This window comes from Quercus robur, chromosome 3, assembly GCF_932294415.1.
Source record: "Quercus robur chromosome 3, dhQueRobu3.1, whole genome shotgun sequence".
Lineage (NCBI taxonomy): Eukaryota > Viridiplantae > Streptophyta > Magnoliopsida > Fagales > Fagaceae > Quercus > Quercus robur.
Window position 1 is genome coordinate 14,485,151 of NC_065536.1, and position 23,444 is coordinate 14,508,594.

General features: G+C 32.0%; 2 protein-coding genes across 2 annotated transcripts; one reads left to right on the forward strand and one right to left on the reverse strand.

The window, feature by feature from the left end:
- Nucleotides 1–7,732: 7,732 nt before the first annotated feature.
- LOC126719297 (uncharacterized) lies at nucleotides 7,733–9,538 on the reverse strand. The gene is made up of 4 exons (XM_050421866.1): nucleotides 9,204–9,538; nucleotides 8,938–9,133; nucleotides 8,718–8,847; nucleotides 7,733–8,616 (listed from the first exon to the last, which is right to left on the reverse strand). Exons 1-4 carry the CDS (start codon nucleotides 9,536–9,538, stop codon nucleotides 7,733–7,735), a joined length of 1,545 nt encoding a protein of 514 aa, XP_050277823.1.
- On the forward strand, nucleotides 9,396–14,174 carry LOC126717209 (probable protein S-acyltransferase 17). Its single transcript, XM_050418660.1, has 3 exons — nucleotides 9,396–9,597; nucleotides 12,823–12,948; nucleotides 13,567–14,174. The coding sequence occupies exons 1-3, from the start codon at nucleotides 9,586–9,588 to the stop codon at nucleotides 13,840–13,842; spliced, it is 414 nt and encodes a 137-aa protein (XP_050274617.1). The 5' UTR covers nucleotides 9,396–9,585; the 3' UTR covers nucleotides 13,843–14,174.
- The last annotated feature ends 9,270 nt before the right edge of the window (nucleotides 14,175–23,444 follow it).

Genomic DNA, 23,444 nt, shown 5'->3' on the forward strand with positions numbered 1-23,444 from the left:
AAACCCAAACACTGGCCACAACAACCACAAAAAAAAAAAAAAAAAAAAAAAAAAAACAACCCTCTCCATGCTGGTCTCCATGCCAATCTCTACCACGCCAACCTCCACGCCACCATGCCAATCTCAAACATACGATCTCAACTGTGCCGCCTGCCACCATCATAGTACCCACGCCACCATGTCTCCATCACATGACCCACCAAACCGCGCCCCCAGAGAAACATAACAATAAGACCCACGCCAAACCCACGTTACCACTAGAAACCTCCATGCACCACCAAAGCCATGACTCACGCCAAATAAAAACCACCACCGTGAAAGAGGGAGGATTGGAATGGAGAGAAAGAGAGAGAGGAGATGAGATGAGAGATTGATGAGGAGAGTGAAAGAGGCAAATATTTATAGGTGGGGAATAAAAAAGTATTAAATTGTTTTAGAACGTTGCTACAATACCATCATAAATTTAGGATGGTACTATAGCACAATTGTAAATTTTTTGTGTTTACAAGTCCGGGTAATGTGAGTTTTATGGACTTTGATGCTAAATTTTAGCATATCTGGAGTTTTAACTCCCGATACCAATGCTCTTAATAGAGATAGAAATAAAGAGGGGTTATCTTCTATCTAATGGCTAGATAATTGCTAACTTTTCAGGGATGGATGGTTAATATATTAAAAGATTTTAGAATTGGAATACAACACAACAACCATTAAGCTTTAGCCACAAATTTTTTGCATTAATTATGAATCTTCAACAAATTAAGTAAGGTCGACCATCTACGGTTCTACACAATATATTTTATTACTTTTACTAATATTCTACTAATGTTGTCTAGAAATTATATGCTTTACCAACAAGACAGCACAATAAAAGTGGCAAGCTGATTAATTAATTAATTAATTATATTTTTTTTTTTTTGAGAAACAATTAATTAATTATATATATATATATATATATTATATTGATCAATAGTGTATTAATGTATGTAATTCACTAAGTAGCGATCCACGTACCATCAACTTATATAAAATATAAATACTATTCTCATAATATTTTATAAAAATTTTAAAGAAATTCCAATATCTCATTTATTGATATCTGTATATTAAAAAATTAAGTAAAAAGATCCCTATAGTTTGGATCAGCTAGTTGTAAACAAATCCCATATGTCGTACTATCAATTTTGTATCCTTGACTATAAGGTAGAATTATCCAAATTCACTCATTCATCTTAATTTCATTAACTATAATTGGTTAAAAAAATGATCATATGCCATGTTTGTATTATTTTTAAAATAATTTTTTTTTACAGTAAAGTGGTTACATGCAAATCACTTAACCATTTTCTATGAGTTATATATTTAACAGAACTAATGAGATGGAGAGCAGGAGAAGTCAATATTTTGTCTGAGCTATTGACGGATATTATTGTGTAATTTACGGATAATTTCTGGAGCTGCTTTTGTCTCTGGTTTTCTTTGAATTGAATTCTTATCCATTGAGCCAAATGATAATAATCAACAAAAGTTAATGTCACCACAAGAACAAATGAACGCTGTCATTCTTGACTAGGTGTGAATGGTATTTTAGCAGTTTTCTTTATTAAAAAAAAAAATGCATCAAAAATATTAATCGTGGGCTCTAACTGATAAAAAATTTTGACGTCCAATGATGACTTAGATCTTTGCAACTACATTAAAAGGAAAGCTTCATATATTGTGTTAGTATATGATAATAAATAATTATAATAAAACTACTAACATCATAAGTTCAAGTCAAATGTTATCCCTATCAAAAAAAAAAAAAAAAGTAATATGTTATCAATAAACGAGGACACACCAATATGGCTAGAAATCTAAGATAGACAAGGACCGCGTCTTGTATGACTTCAATGAAGTTTTATAGCCGCCATTTGTCGCCGCAAAATTTCTGAGTATATATGAGGCCTTTACGTGCATGTTGATTTAACCAAACTTTCCAAACATTTAAAATTACGATATTTATTAATGAATTATTTTTAAAAAAGTTTTGATATTACTCTTATGAGGAATATAAAAAATTATCAAAAAAATTAAATATTTTTTATTTTTATTCATAAAAAAATTTAAAACACTTCTTAAACCAATATCCTTAGAATATCAATTAATTTTTCTCTTAAAACTAATAGACTTTGAAAAAAATAATCAGTTTTGGGAAATTGCAGGTTGGAACCAAACCTACAAAAATATATATAGACAGTCAATGATCACTTGTCCCCGCGTATACAATAAATAGCCTTAGGCTGGCCTTTAGCGATGCATGCACGTATGGCGCGTAACAATTCATAAAGTCAATGACTTCCCCACATATACAATTCAAATTTGGGACGCTTACTTCTAGTTTTCTTCACTCAAAAAAGCAAAGCCCATAAACATTAGATTGAACAGAACCACATATGAATATATATATATATATATATATATATATAATCGGTTTGAAATTGTTTATTTAGTTAAAATTGAAAATTTTTTGTCGAAAATGTAAAAAAAAAAAAAATGTTAAAAAATAAGCTGAATAATACAATGAGACTCATAAATAATATCAAAAAGTGTAATAAGACCTATGACTAGCATCAAAAAATGTAGTAAAATCCATGAATAATAGAAAAAAAAGAAAAGCTAAAAATAGAGATAAGCTGGAAAATTCAACTCATCTCAAACACAAATGTAATTAAGTACTCCTTTTCCCTTTGGCATTGTTCTTACACCAATGATTTTATGAGTGTTATAGCCATCCGAAAAGTCAAAGTAATCTTTCTAGGTGGGTTGAGAATTTGAGATCTACATCCATACAGAAATTATATACATTTGTGTCACGTTTAAAATGGCAATACCACATACCTTTTGAAATCACGTTTTTAAACATTATTTTTTATAAAATTTTATTGTTTACTAAGGACATATATGTATATACAATGTCAATGAGTGTATAATAAAAAGCATGAGACTTAAAAAAAAAAAAAAAAAAGTTATACAAGATAGAATTTCTACTCTAATCTAATATAAGTGTATATGTGTGTGAAACTCCCTCTTAGACATTTGAATCCCAGCCTTTACCCCTCACACCTCACAAGCATTTATACTTGTGAAGTGACTACTACACCAAGAGTGCGCCATGGTAAAAGCATGGGACAATTATTACTCTTTGCATTTCTTTTTTTTTTAATATAATTTGCTTTCACGTTCCATAAATAGCTAACAGTTGGGACCGTTTCATAAATAGACCAATATGGCCATTCCATCTTAAAATTTCCTTCTTTTATAAACAACGAAACAAAAAAAGAGGTTCAACTTATCCTGCTTTTACCTCTTATTGCAATAAATAATTAGACCACATCAATAACTGTTAAAATACTTTAAGGGCCTTAAAGCTCTAAGCAGAAATTGCCAAAATATTGCTAAAGTGCTTTCAACTTTAAGGTTAATAATAAAATTTAGAACTTTTAGGAAAGAAATCTAGGATTCATTATTCATGCTTTTAAATCAAAAACTTTCAACCATTATTCTTTGTAATTTTAGCAAACACTCAAAACACTCTATAACTTTTTAGTTAAGAGTATATGTGAGGTCCAATAATTTATGGGCCAGGCCCACTTACTCATGGGGAGTCCAAAGGCCCAAGCCAAAGAAGGCTATGGCTCAAGCTCAATAATATAAAGCACAAAATGGCCTGGAGATGCAGCCGAGGACAGTTCAGTCCTCGGCAGACCCAAAGTTCCACCGAGAAGAGGGGCAAAAACGGTATAGGAACAAACTTGAAGGAAAATCTAAAATATCTAGGGAAAAATGCCCTTACTACCCTTCCCATACAAGACTCTGCACCTAACAGAGCCGGATTCTTCGGCTTTTTCAACCATCCCCAATGACTTTGGGTTTGGACTGACGGGACAAGTATCAGTCTTGGAAAGGTCGACCCTACACGTGGACGAAGGACAACGAACGCAGGCTAGTATAAAAGAAAAAGTAAGTAATCTAGATAGGAGGCTGGGGAAAAATGGCCAAAAATCAGGACCTCCCATCCCACCTCCAGGAGAAAGACTCCAGGGGTGAAAACACCTTAACGATATATGCACACCACAAAAAACCCACCGCCGGATAACCAAGGCCTAGCCTTTCAAGCCCACGCTCTACAAATGATATTGTCTGGGCCTTTTCACGTGCGAACCCAACACCGTTGTGGTTTGTTGCGAATCGTGTCCTTACAGTATATATCACAAAAATTCTACAATTAAAATCTACATCTTACAATACCAAATGAACACTTAAATTCTCGACCTCACCTTCCACCCCATTCAAATGAAAATTCATATGAGAGGTCTATGCGGACCTTGCTTCATCAAAAATTGAACTAGATGACCTAACCTCTCAATTCTCATACTTTTGGAATCAAGGCCAAGTATGACAATTGGATTGAAATGGTGGCCAAGTCAACTTATGAAAAGAAAAATTGCAACATTATAACTTTTTTATTTTCTTTTCTCTTTTCCCAAGATTTATTCAATAGATCTTTTTCCAATCCGAAGTTTTGATACCAAATTTATAAATTTCCTTCACAATTAAATCATTTAAGCCAAATTATAGGGACATGAGAAACTATTATGATCCTAATGTTCCACATGGAATAAGAGTAAGCTTAATTATGTATATATAAGCTCTTGGGCACCCTACCCTTACAAGCCAGTTTTCAAGGATGAGTTCTACGCATAGATTTGTATCATTTGGTATTAAAGCCAGCCAACACGCCGAGTAATCGAACTTAACTCATTAAGTATAAGATCAAATGAGTTGTGGGTTTGTGGTCAGATCTTAGATAGGGCGACCTAGAGGCTAAATTAAAATAACTAATAGGTGAGTGGAACCACCAAAAAGAGAAAAGACTACCATTGGGTCAATGACGATAGAATGAACCGTCGTGGACATCAATTTAACCATAATGGTGCCAACTAAGGACAAACTTAGGGTTGGGGGCAAATTTAAGGGCATTGATTGTAGCCTTTTTCTTTTAACTAAGTAAGGATATTAATCATTTTCCAATATTAGAAAAAGGAAAAACTAATGGGAAATCTGAAAGTCCAATTTTTTTTTCTTTGTGAAAAAACCAGTAATAGAAGAGTTTTTCTATAGACTCTTGCCACTAAAAATTTTGATACCAAATTCGTAGATTTTCATAAAATTAGACAATTCAAACAAAATTATAGGGAGACTCAAGATACTGGTCAGTCAACCTTTGGCTGTAATGGTAACAACTAGGAAGTAAGAACAGACTTGGGGTTAGGGGCAAAGTGCATTAATATTATCTTCTTCTTCTTTTTCTTTTTGTCTCATAAAGATATTAATTAGTTTCAATAATAATAAAAAAGAAAGACTAATGAGAAAATTGAAAGTTCCGTATTTTTGGTGAAAAAATAGTAATGCAAGTCATTCTATTGATTTTTAATATAGCAAAATTCTAATAATAAATTCGTAAATTTCCCTCACAAATTAGATAATTCAAACCAAATTATAAGAACTAGTCAGTCAACCTTTCACTGTAATGATGACAACTAAGAATACACTTGGGGTTGGGGGCAAAGGTTGTCGATATTAGCCTTTTTTTTTTTTTTTTGGCTAATTAAGTTGAGATATTAATCAATTAATTCTCAATATTAAAAAGAAAAAATAATAATGGGAAAATTGCAATTTCCAATTTGTTGGTGAATAAAATGATAATAGAAGAACCACATGGGTAGTACCTCCCCCTTCCACTAGCTAAAATTGGCCCATTAACCCACCTTTTTTTAATATATATATATATATATATATGTAATTATAAGGAAGATTACATTAGTTTATTTGGAGGGTTATTAGTGACTTTTGAAATAAAACTCCCTGAAAAAAAGGGTACGAACTAATTTGTTAGTGTTTGTTTCAACACTTTTTATTAACCCTTAAAAAGAGTGGGTTGAAATAAGGAAAATCTTTTTGTAGTGTTAGTCAACCTTTGACCATAATGGAGTCAGCTAAGAGTAGAGTTTGGGTTGGGGCAAAGGACATTGATAATTCGATATTAGTCATTATCTTTTTAACTAAGGATATTAATCATTTTTCAATATCGAAAAAAGGAAAAACCAATTTGTAAGGTACATTTATATTTTTACCCAAAATTGACATGACTCTATAAAATTAAAGAAAAAAAATGAACCAATTGATATCTAAATTAAATAATGTTTTTTTTAAGAAACAAGGATAAAAATTGACATTTTTCAATATCAAAAAAGGGAAAAAATAAATAAATAAGCTAAAGAGGATGGAAAGAAACTCTAGCAAGCATGACTTCATAAAATTGACAATTTCTAAGGGGCACCTATATTTTTACACAAATTATTTTTAAAACAAAGTGAACCAATTTGCCTAATCTAAGCATATATAAGAATTTAATTATATATTCAAAGGCATTAAGCATATAATTTTCAAATATGTGAAAAAAGATAGCACCATATCGTCTTACTTTGAAAATGCAATATAATTTTCTTTCCATTTAATAGGAAGTTTCAGTAAAGACTTTCCAAAAGAATTTTAAACGTCATTACACCCAAAAAGTTTATCCCTTCAGTGATAAACATTTCTAGCAATTTGATTTTCAATAGGGCTTACTTTAAAATTGAATTTGCTCGATTATGGACCTTAAAAACAAGTCTTGGACGAATATTAATCGTTAGTGGATTGGTCTTTCTTTTTTCCTTGTGATAAACGAGCACAATAGCTACTTGAATCTTCTAAATTTGAGTGCTCACAAACCAATTTGCAACCAAATTCTAGGTTTCTTCCTAGCAATATAGGCGTAATTTCATAGAAAATTAGAAAATTCAATCAGTAACCCAAACCGATTTGCTTATTCTAACCAAATGTATCGGGACTGATTAGCAAGCACACAAACCAACATGAACGATGAACCTGACTTCTAAGTTTCTTCCTTGCGATTCAGATGTAGATTCAGAGTATAGAATTGCTGGCCCAATTGTATCCAACCATCTCAGAAGTTACTTCAACAATTTAAAGACCAATTGACTTATAGTTAGATAGTAGTCTACTACTTTATATAACGATATTTTTTTGCTAAAAAAAAGCAATATTTTTTTTTCCAAAAACGAAGTTTCAAAAACGAAGGCATAAAAGCAATATTGTGCTATGAAGAAAAACCAAAAGAATTTCCTCAAATCTTTTTTTTTTCCTAACCCCCGCCCCTGATTTGTAAATTTATAAAGCAGCAATAGTTATGATATTTGTAAATTTATATAGCAGCAATAGTTATATACCAACATAGAATTTTGATTAAGGTAACATCATGTGGGCTCAGACTCAGCTTGCATCGGATCTTAAGCCCAAATCTATCATCCATACAAAATGCCAGTGAAAAATGTACCTACCCATGTCACCAGCCCACAAGCAGAAACCCAAAGTGCCTATATATTAGCCTAGAGTCCAGTGCCACCCTATGCCATATGAGTTTGCCATTCGCTTCATTTGCAAGGCACTTGGTGACAACTAACAAAGATGTAACATAACATACTGCCAATAACAACGGAGCCTAAATACCATCATGGGGTAATCAACTAATTCTGATATCTGAATATTATTTATAACAAAAGGAAGTGAGAAAAAATTAAAGAGGGTTTTAGGGAGGGGGGAAGGGGGATTAATGATGCAAATTCAGTCAGCGGAATGAGAATGATGGACCCGCAAAAGAGTACCGAGATGAAACTGGCACAGATACAGCTTCAGGCTGGGCAACCTGACGGTTCTCTGTCTGGTTATAACGCAGTAGGGCATCAGCAGCATATGTGGAGTATAACCTATCCGCTCCTTGATCAGTCTCTATCCTGCGTAAATGTGCAGTCTCTCCTGGAAACGTTCCACCAACAGAATAAGATCTGGAAGGGACTTCCTCTCTCCTCACAGATGGTAAATATGGGTCCCCTGATAAAGCACCATAACGATAGGCGTAATATGGATCATTTGCATAGGAGCCTAAAGCAGTAGCAGATGTCACAGTTGCTACAGGAACTGTGGGTGGCAATTCTCGTCTAGCACCAAGACCATAAGCCTGATACTCTTTCTCATTAATGTAGAGAGGGTCAATACTAAGAGTTTCTCTCTGCGCAGGGATGGCATCCCTGTATAGATAGTCTGGCTGTCTTGGAAGGTGCTCTCTTTCATATTCTTTCTGGTACATTTCTAAAGTAGGCGTAAATTGGGATGGGGTACTTAAATTTTTTATCTCTCCCTGAAGACCATAAGCTCGATACTCCCTTTCAGTTAGATATAATTCACGAGGAATTTCCCCTCTTGGTATGGAAGTCACATCTCTGTGTGCAATACGCTGATCCCTTTCATGAGACAGCAAGGGATAACTAGTAAAATCACCATTGGAATAAGGATCCCTAGGGAGTGTTTCGTTGTGAGAATAGGGCCAAACTTCTCTTCCTCTTTCATGAACTTCCCGAGTTTGATCATAAACTCTAGCAACTTGTGGAGAGTGGACAGAGTGTGCATTTGAGAGGACCCCAGCTGGTCGGAAAAGTTCTGTGAGCTTCCTAACTTGATGGGGAAAATTGGAACATTATGAATGCTAAAAATACTATCGGAAACAATGACCCCAAACTACTGAAGAAACAATGACCCCAAACTACTGAAGAAACAAGTAAATCTTACTTGTCTAACAGTAAGTTCTGTTTTGAATTTGTTCTTTTCATTATAAATTTCCTTGATTGCCTTCTTAAAAACAGCCTCGGATAGTGGGAAACAATCCTTCTCAACTGTGAACCGCACCTGTAAATTAAAAAATTCATCAGCACGTGTGGCTAGAAAGATGAAAAACACAAAAATTATCAAGAGAAGTCAGCCTCAAGAAAATCTGACCTGAACAGGGAAAGCGCCACCAAAAGCTCTTGGCTCAAGTTTCATGCCCCCAGAAGACGATGACTTATAAATCCCATACAGAAGCTTCAGATCAAAATCAAAGAGAAATAGTTTAAGCCCGGGTTTGATACTTATCACAAGATCTTTTTTACTTGTTGAAACACCCATTACAGAATAGCGGAAACAATCTGGCTGTCTTTGAATTGCACATGAAGATCAAGCCACCAAGTTTTTCTTGTTTCTTCTCCTTATTTCGGTTCCATTACCTGCCATCACGCTTTTCTTTGTTCTTTTGACTCTTTATACTATTATTGGACCCACCATTATTTGCTTTGTTTCTCTGTTTTTGTTTGCGTTTTTCCAACTCAGAGATCTTCTCTTGGTTCTTTTGAGGCCGTTGCCTCTTATCATTACGCTCTCCAATAACAATATTCCTCATTGTTGCTACTTTCTTTGTTGCCCTTCCATATTTGCTTCTTCTTCCTCCTCCTTTGTCTTCTCCGAACATGTGCACCAACATTATCTTATCCGTGTTCAACGAGTTACTAGCAAGAGGCTTCTTTGAAATTTTGGATTTGGCCTTTAATGATCTTGGAGTCATATTTCTTGATGGCCCTGCTTCGTTCTTGTTAGAATCTGGTTTACTAGATGCCTCTTCAGGTGCCTCCACTGCCTCTTTGTTTTCTTCTTGTTTGTTCATGTTAGACTATGGTAATGTCTTCACAGGAGTCTCTGCTTCCTTGTTATTTTCTTGTTCCATACTCTACAAACCACCCAGGTTTCCCAACCAAGATGTACCCTGCAAGCACATTGCAAGTGAAAATCATTTTTCTTTGTTTGCAGATTACCAGAAAAAATAGGATTAAATAGCTACAATAAAATGAAACCGAAACAAAAACAGACAGAATCGAAATTAGAAAGTCAGAAACTTGAAGCAAACTGCGTTGAGATGGGAAGATACTTTAACCGCTTACAGGAATCTGATTCAATATTGCACCAAATGTGCATGCTAGGAAAAAAAAAAAGAGTGGCAGAGGGCGTTCATCCCCAGTTTATAAAACTGAAAAGCACAGAAAGAAAGAAAAGGGTGGTTTTTCCTTCAAAGCCCATTTTTATTAGGAATAAAATAGGTTTGAGGCTGATCATTTATAGCTCCAAATAGGCATACATATCATCAGCCTGCTAACAATATCTCATCTTCGTCCAACTACAACACCCAGACCAACTTTCAAGTTCTCTGAAACTCCTTCATTGTAATATCCACTAATCAAACTCTCAATTTCTTTTCTTACTTGTATTAAAGAACCACCACTTCTATCCATGAATTATATACAATAGCCCCACCACTACCACTAGAAAGAAAAATTCCTTTTATTTTTCATTGATGCTTGTTTTTAGAGTGACTACCAAACAAATTATTATCTTTTGACAGATGCACTGTCAATAAAACAAGATAACTCATTCTTACAAAATCGCATCATTAAAATCTATTATAGAGATCAATCAACTTCTCATGAAACTTTAAAGGCATTTTTGAATTCTTCTCTGTAAATAGATAACTTGATTATTAGTTTCAGTTAAAGATTTTAGTTTTTCGTGCTGATCATAATACAACTTTCAACATGTTATGCAACATATATGTGTGTGTGTGTGTGTGTGTGTGTGAAGCAGATTTATCATAACCATACTCTTAGCTATTAACATGTTTCTGGTGTGAGTCAAATAGCCCTTCTTTTAAGGCTGCATGATGCAGGTCTCGGAATTAACAATCTAAGGAGAATCTAAGAATTTTGTGGCTGGTAATGGTTGAGAGGAAACCGATTGATCCGGTGCAGATCTGTAAAGATTAGGCTTGTTGGTTGAGTTCAGGGCTGGCATATTAGTACTGGAATAAATAATAATCTGACTTAAGGGTCTGGATTACAGAAACCAAAAGAAGAAAGATCAACCTAGCATTGCACAAGGGTTCTTGAGCATCACACATCAAACAGCTGCTGTGTTTTCCATTCTTTTCCCATTAACTTCCAAGAATATCAATGCATGACTTTAGAATCTGGTTTACTAGATGCCTCTTCAGGTGCCTCCACTGCCTCTTTGTTTTCTTCTTGTTTGTTCATGTTAGACTATGGTAATGTCTTCACAGGAGTCTCTGCTTCCTTGTTATTTTCTTGTTCCATATTCTACAAACCACCCAGGTTTCCCAACCAAGATGTACCCTGCAAGCACATTGCAAGTGAAAATCATTTTTCTTTGTTTGCAGATTACCAGAAAAAATAGGATTAAATAGCTACAATAAAATGAAACCGAAACAAAAACAGACACAATCGAAATTAGAAAGTCAGAAACTTGAAGCAAACTGCGTTGAGATGGGAAGATACTTTAACCGCTTACAGGAATCTGATTCAATATTGCACCAAATGTGCATGCTAGGAAAAAAAAAAAGAGTGGCAGAGGGCGTTCATCCCCAGTTTATAAAACTGAAAAGCACAGAAAGAAAGAAAAGGGTGGTTTTTCCTTCAAAGCCCATTTTTATTAAGAATAAAATAGGTTTGAGGCTGATCATTTATAGCTCCAAATAGGCATACATATCATCAGCCTGCTAACAATATCTCATCTTCGTCCAACTACAACACCCAGACCAACTTTCAAGTTCTCTGAAACTCCTTCATTGTAATATCCACTAATCAAACTCTCAATTTCTTTTCTTACTTGTATTAAAGAACCACCACTTCTATCCATGAATTATATACAATAGCCCCACCACTACCACTAGAAAGAAAAATTCCTTTTATTTTTCATTGATGCTTGTTTTTAGAGTGACTACCAAACAAATTATTATCTTTTGACAGATGCACTGTCAATAAAACAAGATAACTCATTCTTACAAAATCGCATCATTAAAATCTATTATAGAGATCAATCAACTTCTCATGAAACTTTAAAGGCATTTTTGAATTCTTCTCTGTAAATAGATAACTTGATTATTAGTTTCAGTTAAAGATTTTAGTTTTTCGTGCTGATCATAATATAACTTTCAACATGTTATGCAACATATATGTGTGTGTGTGTGTGAAGCAGATTTATCATAACCATACTCTTAGCTATTAACATGTTTCTGGTGTGAGTCAAATAGCCCTTCTTTTAAGGCTGCACATCTCGGAATTAACAATCTAAGGAGAATCTAAGAATTTTGTGGCTGGTAATGGTTGAGAGGAAACCGATTGATCCGGTGCAGATCTGTAAAGATTAGGCTTGTTGGTTGAGTTCAAGGCTGGCATATTAGTACTGGAATAAATAATAATCTGACTTAAGGGTCTGGATTACAGAAACCAAAAGAAGAAAGATCAACCTAGCATTGCACAAGGGTTCTTGAGCATCACACATCAAACAGCTGCTGTGTTTTCCATTCTTTTCCCATTAACTTCCAAGAATATCAATGCATGACTTTAGATAATTCTCCAGAAGAAAGATCAACCTACCATCGCACAAGGGACCAATTTTTTTCATTTTAATAGAACAATGGAATTTTTGTATTAATTTTTATCCCTCTGCCAAACACACGATGGAAAGCTGATATCTTCTACATCTTCTCACTTTTATATCCTTCCTGCTTTCTTTATCCTCCCACTTTTCCATCCTATTGAATTGAGCATTTAATAATACATCTGCACATTGTTGAAGTTCCATACTTGAGCCATTTATGATAGTGTGCTTAACCTTTTATGTGCATCAGGGTGGGCTTTGAATAATTTCTATATATCTACTCTTTTTCTATCAAATTACTTTTTTTATTATTAAGTCTTTAATTATACCACATAGTTCATTGCTTTTGTTTGTCTCTTTTCATTATGATTTATTGCTTAATTGTTTTCTTCTTTTTAACAGTGGTTGTTGGCCTCCTACAATACACAAATACTTCTTATGGTGTTTCTTGCAATTGTTTCACTGCTATTGGCGGGTTTCTTTAGCTATCATGCAAAGCTTTGTCTCACAAATACTACCACAAATGAGGTTTTATTTTTCAACCATGATGTTTCTCAATAATTTTGTTTGTTTTCTTTTTATAAAATCATGGAAGGGGAAGGATGTGGGGAATAAGTAATCTTATAGGATAAGCTCGTGAGGCTGCATTGCAGCTACAGAATCACTACCTATGGCTTGGGTGGGTTAAGGATGCTTCAAATTGTTATAGCTGTGGTTAGACATGCAATTTTCTTCATTTTGATCATGACTTTTGCTTGGTCTCTGAAGAACATCACTTAATTTATAAGAAGAATTCCTAGGAACAAAACCTAGTTGACATTTTTGGATTTTACAAAAACATAATAATACTAAAGAAAGGAAAAGGAAAGAAATCAGCTTGATTAGGAAGTTAGCTTTGAAACAAAGACTCCTACAAGAGATGAATATCATTTGCTGTTGTGATGTCATTTTCTCATTGTTTCACCCAATTGGGTTGTTCCTGCGATTAATCATTAGTTGAGGCAGAATAGTGGGAACCGTCAGTTCTGTTAAGTTATGGTTTTGTAATATTTTATAAACTAATTTGTTGTGATTTAGATGCTATTGTAATCATATTCTCTTGAAAACCCTGAAACTCACTGTAGCACTTTTTCCTTGGAACTGCAGACTTTCAAGTGGCAAGAGTACATAAGTTGGCAGGGGAAGATAAATGAAGCAAAGGCGAGTGCTGCAGCCCTCAAAGCGAGTATCAATGGGATGAGTACCGAAGGAAAGCCTCCAGAAAGCAAATGGAGAACCTTCTTTCGAAAATCCCCATTGGAAGATGTGCAGGTTGTTAAAAATAACATTTATGATAAAGGATTTTTTCACAATCTTCATGAGATCATCTTTCCCCCCTCAATGAGATCCTCATTTCTGCAATCTAAATCAAAGTCGGGCTGAATTGCCTTTACTCTTTTGCTTGGCTGGGTTTTCTTAAGATGCTTTGGTGGCTTGGTTAGCCTGTTCCTGAAATTGCTGATTTGTAGATGGCTGGCTAAAGAGCTCAGAGGAACGATTGTAAATGAGAAGCTTTTTTCTGCATTACTTATCATTGGAACTATAATCTATGGCTATGGTCCATTGCATGCTAAAAAAATTGATAGTAGTGAAATACAGAAAATCTCATCATAAATTTAATTATTGAGATTCACTGTTATGTTATAGGAAGAAGTATCATGTCGCTGCAGTGTGTAAGTTTTGATCTACTTACGGAAAACTCTCTAGAAAAGAAAGATTTTTTTCGTTTTAATGGTAGCACTTAATAGTAGCATTGTTCTACCTAGAAAAATAAAAGTAGCATTGGAGGTTTCATGCAAACCGGTCAAAGTGGTTTTTTTAATTTTAATTTTAAAAATGAACAAGCTTCATGTTTTGTAATCTCTTTATGGTGGTAGTACAACTAGAAACTTGTATTGCGTCAAGTTCTGCTCTCCAAGCTTGTGTGGGCTTCTCCAAAATGACTTGACCATCAATAGAATCAACTATGGAACATGTCCTATATGAAAGAATCTTTGATCTTTGAGAAAAGACAAAGATTGAATCTAACCAACTCTATATCACAGATGAGCAAGAAAAAGAAGCAAGAGAAAATATCAGGAAGTGTAACAGAGAGAAGACAAAGAAAGAGAGAAAGAGATTAGAATTGGACTGAAAATTTTATCTTTTTCATTAATTGTAGATCAGATACACTTATCAATGTATGGTACAAAACACTCACACTCAATCATTGATACAATCGTTTACATCATAATTAGATCACTGTAACAAACTCAGAATTTCCTCACGTGCTCTGTAACAGAATCCATGACTGCTTCTGAACTAACAGCTACTATACAAACCACAGCGTTTGATTAAGTGATGCACGCGTGGGAGGACTGAACGACACCGTTTGATTCCTTTTCTATAAAGGGTGGACTTGTGGAAATGGCATCGTTTGAGTGCTTTGAATTTTTACTGTTAACACTCTATCTTTTCAAATGGTTTCTTTTATTTGGTGAATCCAAATTTATAATTTGGATATTTATAAAAATAACAGATTATAATATTTCTTTGAGAACCCAAGAACTTAACTCAAGCACGTGGATTGCTCTCTCACTTATCCCAGCCAAAGGATGGAGAACAAGGGTGAAAGGGGCTTGTGGAATGGGATGCAGGTTCCTAAAAAACAATTGATTGTTGTAATTTAGAATACACATTGTTTTTGATCTCTTTGGTAATTCCTTAGTATAACTTTATAAGAAACACTATACTTATAAAATAAATAAATAAAGCTCTAAAATTTTGTACAAATTGGATTTATGTCAAAGAACCAAAAAAGGGAGTTATTACTAGTTTTTTGGTCCAACCGGTAATGTCATAAATAACTTAATTAATAATTATATAATTATTAAAAAAATATATAAAACAACTCATAATATTTATTAAAAATTTATCTAAGACAAGTAATTTTTAGTGAGTTTTCATACCTTATAAATTTATAATACTAAAAAGATTATAAATAATCATATTAACACTAGGGAAAAAAAAAGTATTCTTTTTTTAACAACTTTTGTCTTTATAATTTTTATGCTTGACAATGTAATTAAGAATCAAAAGGACTTAATTAGACTATTGAAACTGATTTATAAATAAGAGATTCAAGCTATTTTAATGCTTAGATCCAAATTATTCTATCAGATAAATTTTTAATATAATTCAGTATTTTTTTTAGATAACATCGCACGAATACAATAGTGAATAGTCACCAATCAATAAAAATAAAGAGAAACCAAAAAGAAAAATAAAGAGAGTGAGAAACCAAAAACAAAAAACCGCAAAGTGTGGCAACAATGTTAGAAGTGTATGACAGAAGTTGTTTATAATATAATATTATTTGCTTTCTTATAATGCTTGCCAACAAAATGACAGTATTTTATATATAAAATATGAGCTAAAGTGCTATTTTGGTTTTTAAACTTAATTTTTTTTTTTATCCCTAAACTTTAAATTTTTTTTTTTTTTAATCATTCAATTTAATATTTTTTTTTCAATATTTTAGATACAAAAGTAGAAATGAAAAAAAACTTATTTCAAAGAGGAAAAGATAAGAAGGTAATCAAGTGAGAATAGAAAAAGCATGTTGGTGGAACCTTCTAAGAAGGTTCATAATTTACCTTACTCAACGTGTATTGTTTATTTACAAAGTAAAGTTTTAGCTATTTTCTAATTACTTTATTTAATTTTTTATTTTGAAAAGATAAGAAGGTAATCAAGTGAGAATAGAAAAAGTGGGTTAGTGGAACATTTTAAGAAAGTTCATAATTTACCTTACTTAATGTGTACTGTTTATTTACAAAGTAAAGTTTTAGCTATCTTCTAATTACTTTATTTGATTTTTTTTTTTTTTTTGAAAAGATAAGAAGGTAATCAAGTGAGAATAGAAAAAGTGAGTTAGTGGAACATTTTAAGAAAGTTCATAATTTACCGTACCCAACGTGTATTGTTTATTTAAAAAGCAAAGTTTTAGCTATTTTCGAATTATTTTATTTGATTTTTTATTTTGAAAAGATAAGAAGGTAATCAAGTGAGAATAGAAAAAGAGGATTAGTGGAACCTTTTAAGAAAGTTCATAATTTACCTTATCCAACGTGTACTGTTTATTTACAAAGTAAAGTTTTAGCTATTTTTAAATTGCTTAATTTGATTTTTTATTTTGAAAAGATAAGAAGGTAATCAAGTGAGAATAGAAAAAGAGGGTTAGTGGAACCTTTTAAGAAAGTTTATAATTTACCTTACCCAACGTGTTCTGTTTATTTACAAAGTAAAGTATTAGCTATTTTCTAAATACTCTATTTGATTTTTTATTTTGAAAAGATAAGAAGGTAATCAAGTGAGAATAGAAAAAGTGGGTTAGTGGAACCTTCCACGAAGGTTCATAATTTACGTTACCCAACGTGTACTGTTTATTTACAAAGTAAAGTTTTAGCTATTTTCTAATTACTTTATTTGATTTTTTTATTTTGAAAAGATAAGAAGGTAATTAAGTGAGAATAGAAAAAGTGGGTTAGTGAAACCTTCCAAGAAGGTTGATAGTTTACCTTACCCAACATGTACTATTTATTTATAGAGTAATTTTTAAACTATTTCTAATTACTTTATTTGATTTTATTAAAAAACAAAATAAAATCCAAATTTATATAATTTAAGTAATGATAATATATATATATATATATATATAAAATATATGAGAGAGATTCAAGTTACACCTAGTGTAACTTTACAAGAGTTACACCTTTTATGAACCATTGATTACTATTAAATCTAAGGGTAAAAAAACACTCATAGTAGTGTTATTATTACTCCCTAGAAATTAGTGATTTAGGCATTAACTCTTCTTATTAAAGGAAAAAAAAAAAAACCGCACCATTAACACTTTTTTTTTTTTTCCTTCCATATCATCATCTTCTTCCTCTTGTCTTTCTTTTTGCACTATACTTTCAGGCCTCCACCATTCATAAAATTCTCAATATTAAATTGTAAATACAAATTATCTTTATTTTGTTTTAATAAACATGATTACCATTTTGCGAATTCATTTATTATGGAGGGAGTATTGTGTTGACATTACTTAACCATAGTATATGGTCTGAAAAAATGAGAATTTTTTTTTCATCCATTTGAGTTTTGGCAATACCTTGAATAAAATTTGTCATGAGGGTTTTAGAAATAATTAGTCTCAACAAAATACTATGTCCGCCGGTAGTTCTGTAATGCTCAGAAAAACATTCCTTTCCTCTTCTGGATTTGGGAGAACCCGCTTTGCCTTTGGCTCTGCACTCATCTTCTTCTTCTCTCACACACACACAGGTAGGTTTAGCAGAGTTGTCAAGAACTCAAGATTTCTATTGGCGAGAGAAAAAGTTGAAGTATGAACTCAATAAAGTTGAATAAAAGAGATGCCTGTCGAGGAAGGAACTTATCAACAGGCGATATTGTATTGAAGTGAAGAATGGAGCCAATATTGCCAACGTATCCCACTTTTTCGAATAAATAAATGGTATTTCCATATTTTCCTAACAAATAAGTAAATGTTGTGGTGGGTTTTTTTTTTTTTTTTTTCCCTTCCTTTAATAAGAAGAGTTAATGCCTAAATCACTAATTTCTAGGGAGTAATAATAACACTACTATGAGTGTTTAATTTTGACCCTTAGATTTAATAGTAATCAATGGTTCACAAAAGGTGTAATTCTTGTAAAATTACACCAGATGTAACTTGAACCCATCTCATAATATATATTCAAAATCTAATTCTCATTGTATTATTCTCTCAAAAAAAATTACTTGTATTTAAAATCTAATTAATAAATGACTCTTAAAAAAAATTCTGGTCAATCAATAGTAAAACTAGAAAATTTTGTCAATGAAAACTTTTAGTGTTTATACATGAACAAAGTTTCTTCTCCAAACTAATTTGGAGACAAACCTTTCAAATTCCTTATATATCTTTATATTGATTGTGAATTTTAAAAATTTATCCGTTAAATTGCATGTTCTTATTATATCTTTCATGCTTGTAAAATTTCAAGAATATCAAAGAGCAATTGCTATGTTATCAAACAAATATTAAAATTTCAAGTTTTTGTGATCTAAAATTGTGTATAAAAAATAAGTTTATTGATTGAATAGTAAATAACATTCAATTTGAACAAAATTTAATATGCAATATAAGGACAAGAAATTAAATGATTAGATTTTCAAAATTTACACACAAAAAAAGAAATATATGAGAAGTTTGAAGTGTTTCTCTCCGAACTAATTTAGAGAAAAATTTTGTTCCCATCACGTGCTCTTGAGTAAGAAGTTGTATATTTGCTTTTTACCCCGAAAAAAAAAAGTTGTATATTATGGTCCAATATTGCAAAAAATGGTGGGTTCCAATTAATTTATCAAATAAAGCTTTTTGTTATAGAATGAAGAGGTTGTGATTTAACCTATCATTATCAAGTGTATTCAAAGGAAATTATTTCTTTTTGAAATGCTCAAAGAGAAATGATATCACATCAATACATATTCCAATCTCACTTGATCAAGTTGGTGGCAGGCCTTTTGAGTCCGCCAAACAGTTTAAGTCAAGAGGAACGTTAAAATTAAGTAAATTAATGATTATCAAAAAAAAAAAAAAAAGTATATTAAATATTAATAGGTGTTTTCTTTTCTGATGTAACTTTCTTCCTTGTTATGTTTTGTTAAATATTAGCATTGATACACCATGTTAAATATGCTAGTATAGATGCGGAAGCGAAAGCATAAAGTATAAAACACAATAACACATGAGAATTACGTGGTTCAGCCTAACGGCCTACATCTACGGAGGAAACCCTAAAGGGCTACATTAATAATATATTAGAGTGTAGTACAAATCCTGTGTTACAATGAATCATAACATGTGTATATATAATAGACTAAACCCTAGACTAATAGACTTCTAGTACAAGTAGGAGACTTGGCTTGCACACAAAGTAGAATTAGGCTTGAGCCTATACTAATGGGCTAATATATCTTTAACATGTTTGACAAGTACAAAATTGATAGAGGAAAAAGAAAAGGTTCCAAAACCTTTTCCCTATATGTAGTTGTATTAATCTTCTAATTAAAACGATCCATTCTATTCTCATCCTCACTCTACGTCAGCCAAAAGAGAGGGGAAAAAAAGAAAAAAGGAAAAGAAAAAACAACAGCCAAGCTTGATCAAAAAGCTTAGTAATTATCTTAAGAGCAGATCATAGATAATGCATGGTTTGCATGTTGCATGATGGAGACTTTTTGCCAATTATGAAATGCCCACCTATGAACCCAATGGAGGTGGGGGGCTGGAGGCTAGCTACGTTGCCCCAGCTGGTGTTCCAAAACAAATTGGAGGCAAAATATCTAGGGTTCAGACTTGAGATGGTGACACTTTTCATCTTGGGTGGAGCGGAGCCGGGGAGTCAAGGGAGGGCAATTGTCCCCCGCTGGCTTCTCCAAAATTTCATTGAGTTTAGGCTGTTTCGTTATGCAGGCGACGAATTTGCCCCCCTACAAAGAAAAACGCAATTATACCGATAATAAAGGAGTTAAAAAGCTTCTTCACAACTGACTTTAAAAGCTTTTTCCTTATTTTTATCTTTCACCTGCCTCTTTCACGGCACTCTATTATGTTTTTTTGTGAACATTACGTGGCAATATTAAAATTTAAGAGCAACCACCGCGCACCCTTGACGCGATGGTCGCTCCACAAGTATAAGTGTTTGTGGGATATAGGAGGTAAGGGCCAGAGTTCAAGTCTCCAAGAGGGAGATTTACACATATATACACTTAGATTAAGTTATAGCAGAATTTCTATCTTGTATAAAAATAAAATAAAATAAGAGTATATCTTATTAGCTATTATTATTTATTGTCTTACTCCATATATATATATATTTTGTTACTAAAAAAATTTTTGTTATGAGTAAAAAACATATCTTATTATCCCTTTTTTTTTTCTCACTGCATTTTAATTTTTTTAATGAGGCATTATACACAAAAAAAATAATAATAATAAACCACAATTGGTTCTTCTCAAAAAAAGAAAAAAAAAAAAAAAGAGGGGGGGGGGGGGGTCTTGTATGTCACTAAAACCCTAAAAGCCACCACTATTTATTTGTCTCTTCCATCTCTTGGCTTTTTTACAATTTGAAACTCTAGGATATTCTCATATAACCCAAAAATTTCAATACTTATAAGAAATTAAGAATAGAGGAAGAAATATTAAATTCTATATATTTTTAAAAGCAATCAATGCATTGAGATGTATATAGAATTTATCATGTGTATTGCTATACTCTTATTAGATTGATGTATTTTCTCAATTTATTTTAAGGTATCAATGTAGATGTCTAAATCTCTTACTTTGACTCTCAGCAAATATGAATTATTTATTTTTGTTTCTTTATTTTAATGATATAAAATATATATTCAAGAATTATTAGGAATAAAAAAAAATCATAGAGAGGTTTAAAAATATGAAAAATATTTGAGTAGTTGAACTATGTATGAAAAAAGGAATAACAATTTGCATTTATATTAGATTTATATGACAATTAAGTGATTAACATTAGTTTACAATTGTTTATATATTTTGTTATTAATATTGATAAATATTTTTTAAATTAATTTTGCTTTTACTCTTGCATTCTAATTTTGCTCCCTCTAAACTGAAATCTTGGCTCCGCTCATGTGATCACCTCATGCAACCCTCCTCTTCAAGTGATATTTTTCACTCTATAGCGCTCATTCCCTCTCTACAGTACCTCTACAATTCTTCTTTACATCAATCAATCTCTGCAGTCTTCACATCATCACCTATCTCCTAAAACAAAACAAAGAACCAGAGCATTAGTAAGTAAAAACTCAAACTTTTTGCAAATCATAGTATATTTTAGCTTAGTATATGCATAGATGAATGTATTTGCTCTCAAATGTACACAGACACACACAAATTCAGGGTTCACAAATACTGGCATCATTTTCAGACATATTTGCTCTACTCATCCAAATTCATATCATACAAACACCAATATCATCACTTAATTAGTGACACAGACATTCTCATATACCCCAAAAAATGATTAAAAAAAATTCATAAACATAGACCATAGTGTGTTAGACGTCTGCAGCTTAGTTTCTCTTTAGGCTCTAATTTGAGAGGATCAAGAGGAGGGGTATAATAGAGAGAGAAAGGGTCGGTGATGATAGAGGCGGATTTCGGCCATGGTTCTTGCTTTATTGTGGTTGTAATTTTTTTTTGTTGTTGGATGAGTAATTGTGATTAATTATAGTAACTGTTTCTAAGTTGGTGCTTAATTCTATGTGGGTTTTGAGAGAGAGAGAGAGAGAGAGAGAGAGAGAGAGAATGTTTTATAGGGTTGGGTGATAACTGACATAGGTGGATCAATACTTAGTTGTGTTTAATTCAAATTTGCAATTTATCATTTTCAAATAATATCATAATATTTTCACATAAATTGAATTGTGTTGTGTTTAAATAATTATTATATCTATTGTACGAGTCCCCTTGAGGGGAAATTTCTTCAAAACCAAGCTTCTATTAATAAGTAAAGTTCACTATGGATATGCATTGGTGAATCAAATTAATAAACTTTTCATTAAAACCAAGCTTTGCCATGACATTCATGAGAAAGTCCCATGCGTTATTTTTACTAGCTTGTAAATCCATGAATATGTATGGATACACTTAAAGGTATAAAATAAAATGCATAGTATAATTCTTATATATATAATTTAAATACTATTGATAGCCATTTTTATATTTTGTTAACTCTTTAAAAAGTCTCGTAAGAATATTATTAGGTATAAAATGTAAACTAGTCTTCATGTTTAATTTTTTGTTACTTCTTAATTTTTTTTTTTTTTTTTATTGTGAAGCATCTTTTTTTAACATTAATTTATTCTAGACTTTTTTGTTTTTATACTTAATAACCTACATGTATGAATATTTATGATGTAGTCTCACATTTGATTTTAAAATTAGGAAATAAAACGCTCTAAAAATAAATAATTTAGGACACATGATGCAAAATTAGACTCTAATTTGAAATTCTCATTAGACTTATATATATATATATATATATATATAGATTACTATTATATATCATTATGCTTCTAATGTTTTTGGCTTATGAAACAAATTAATTAACTAATTTTTAATGATATGTTCAACATAGCTATATCTTGATTATATATTCTTTTTCTTATGTTGTTTATTTATTTTTTTTGGTTTCTCCCGTGTTTCTTTTACTTGATCATTGTTGTTTGGTTGCTTGGAAAAAGATCAATCATTGTGCGTGTGTGGCTAATAATGTTGCCCCAAAGTAATGCAAAGACTACACAAAAACAAAATTCCATGCTGACACAAACTTCAAAAATTCAAGATTATTCTTAATAGAGATCACATGACATTTTACCTATTATCTAAATTCAAAAAGTAAATCAAAAAAAAAAAATTACTATACTTATATTGAAATTCTCTTACTTATAGGATCAGTGATGATTTTGACTGATGTCCTACTCCCATAATCCCATGACTCATTGGCGACTCATTGGCATTTCGGGTTGTGGATCTAGATTTTTCAAAAAGCAAAACAATGATAATTGTAAAGTGTGTTGGGATATATTACACAAAGTAATAATGAAAGAACATGTTTAACACAAAAGACAAATAGAAAATAGATAACTTAGAGGCACAATATCATTTTCCTTAGACAATATTTGCCCCACACTATTGTTGCTAAAGGGTTATCACAAATTTGTCCCCAGGATACAACCAAGATATTAGGTTCTACAGATAGCAATTCTGAAGAATGATTATGAGATTTCATGTGTTTCTTCCTAACTTACTATTTTGTGAACATAAGTACCTATTTATACACATAAGGTTATATTTCATCAAAAGCCACGTATGGAGAGTCAAAATGTTTGACAAA

What these genes read in the sequence shown, in the direction of transcription:
- LOC126719297 (XM_050421866.1), bottom strand. Translation starts at nt 9,538, where the DNA reads ATGACTCCAAGATCATTAAAGGCCAAATCCAAAATTTCAAAGAAGCCT. An exon ending in AAAGAAAAGCGTGATGGCAG is followed by an intron (nt 9,134 to 9,203) that starts GTAATGGAACCG and finishes TGCAATTCAAAG; the next exon opens with ACAGCCAGATTGTTTCCGCT. An exon ending in TAGACAAGTAAGATTTACTT is followed by an intron (nt 8,617 to 8,717) that starts GTTTCTTCAGTA and finishes TTCCCCATCAAG; the next exon opens with TTAGGAAGCTCACAGAACTT.
- LOC126717209 (XM_050418660.1), top strand. An exon ending in CAAATACTACCACAAATGAG is followed by an intron (nt 12,949 to 13,566) that starts GTTTTATTTTTC and finishes TTGGAACTGCAG; the next exon opens with ACTTTCAAGTGGCAAGAGTA.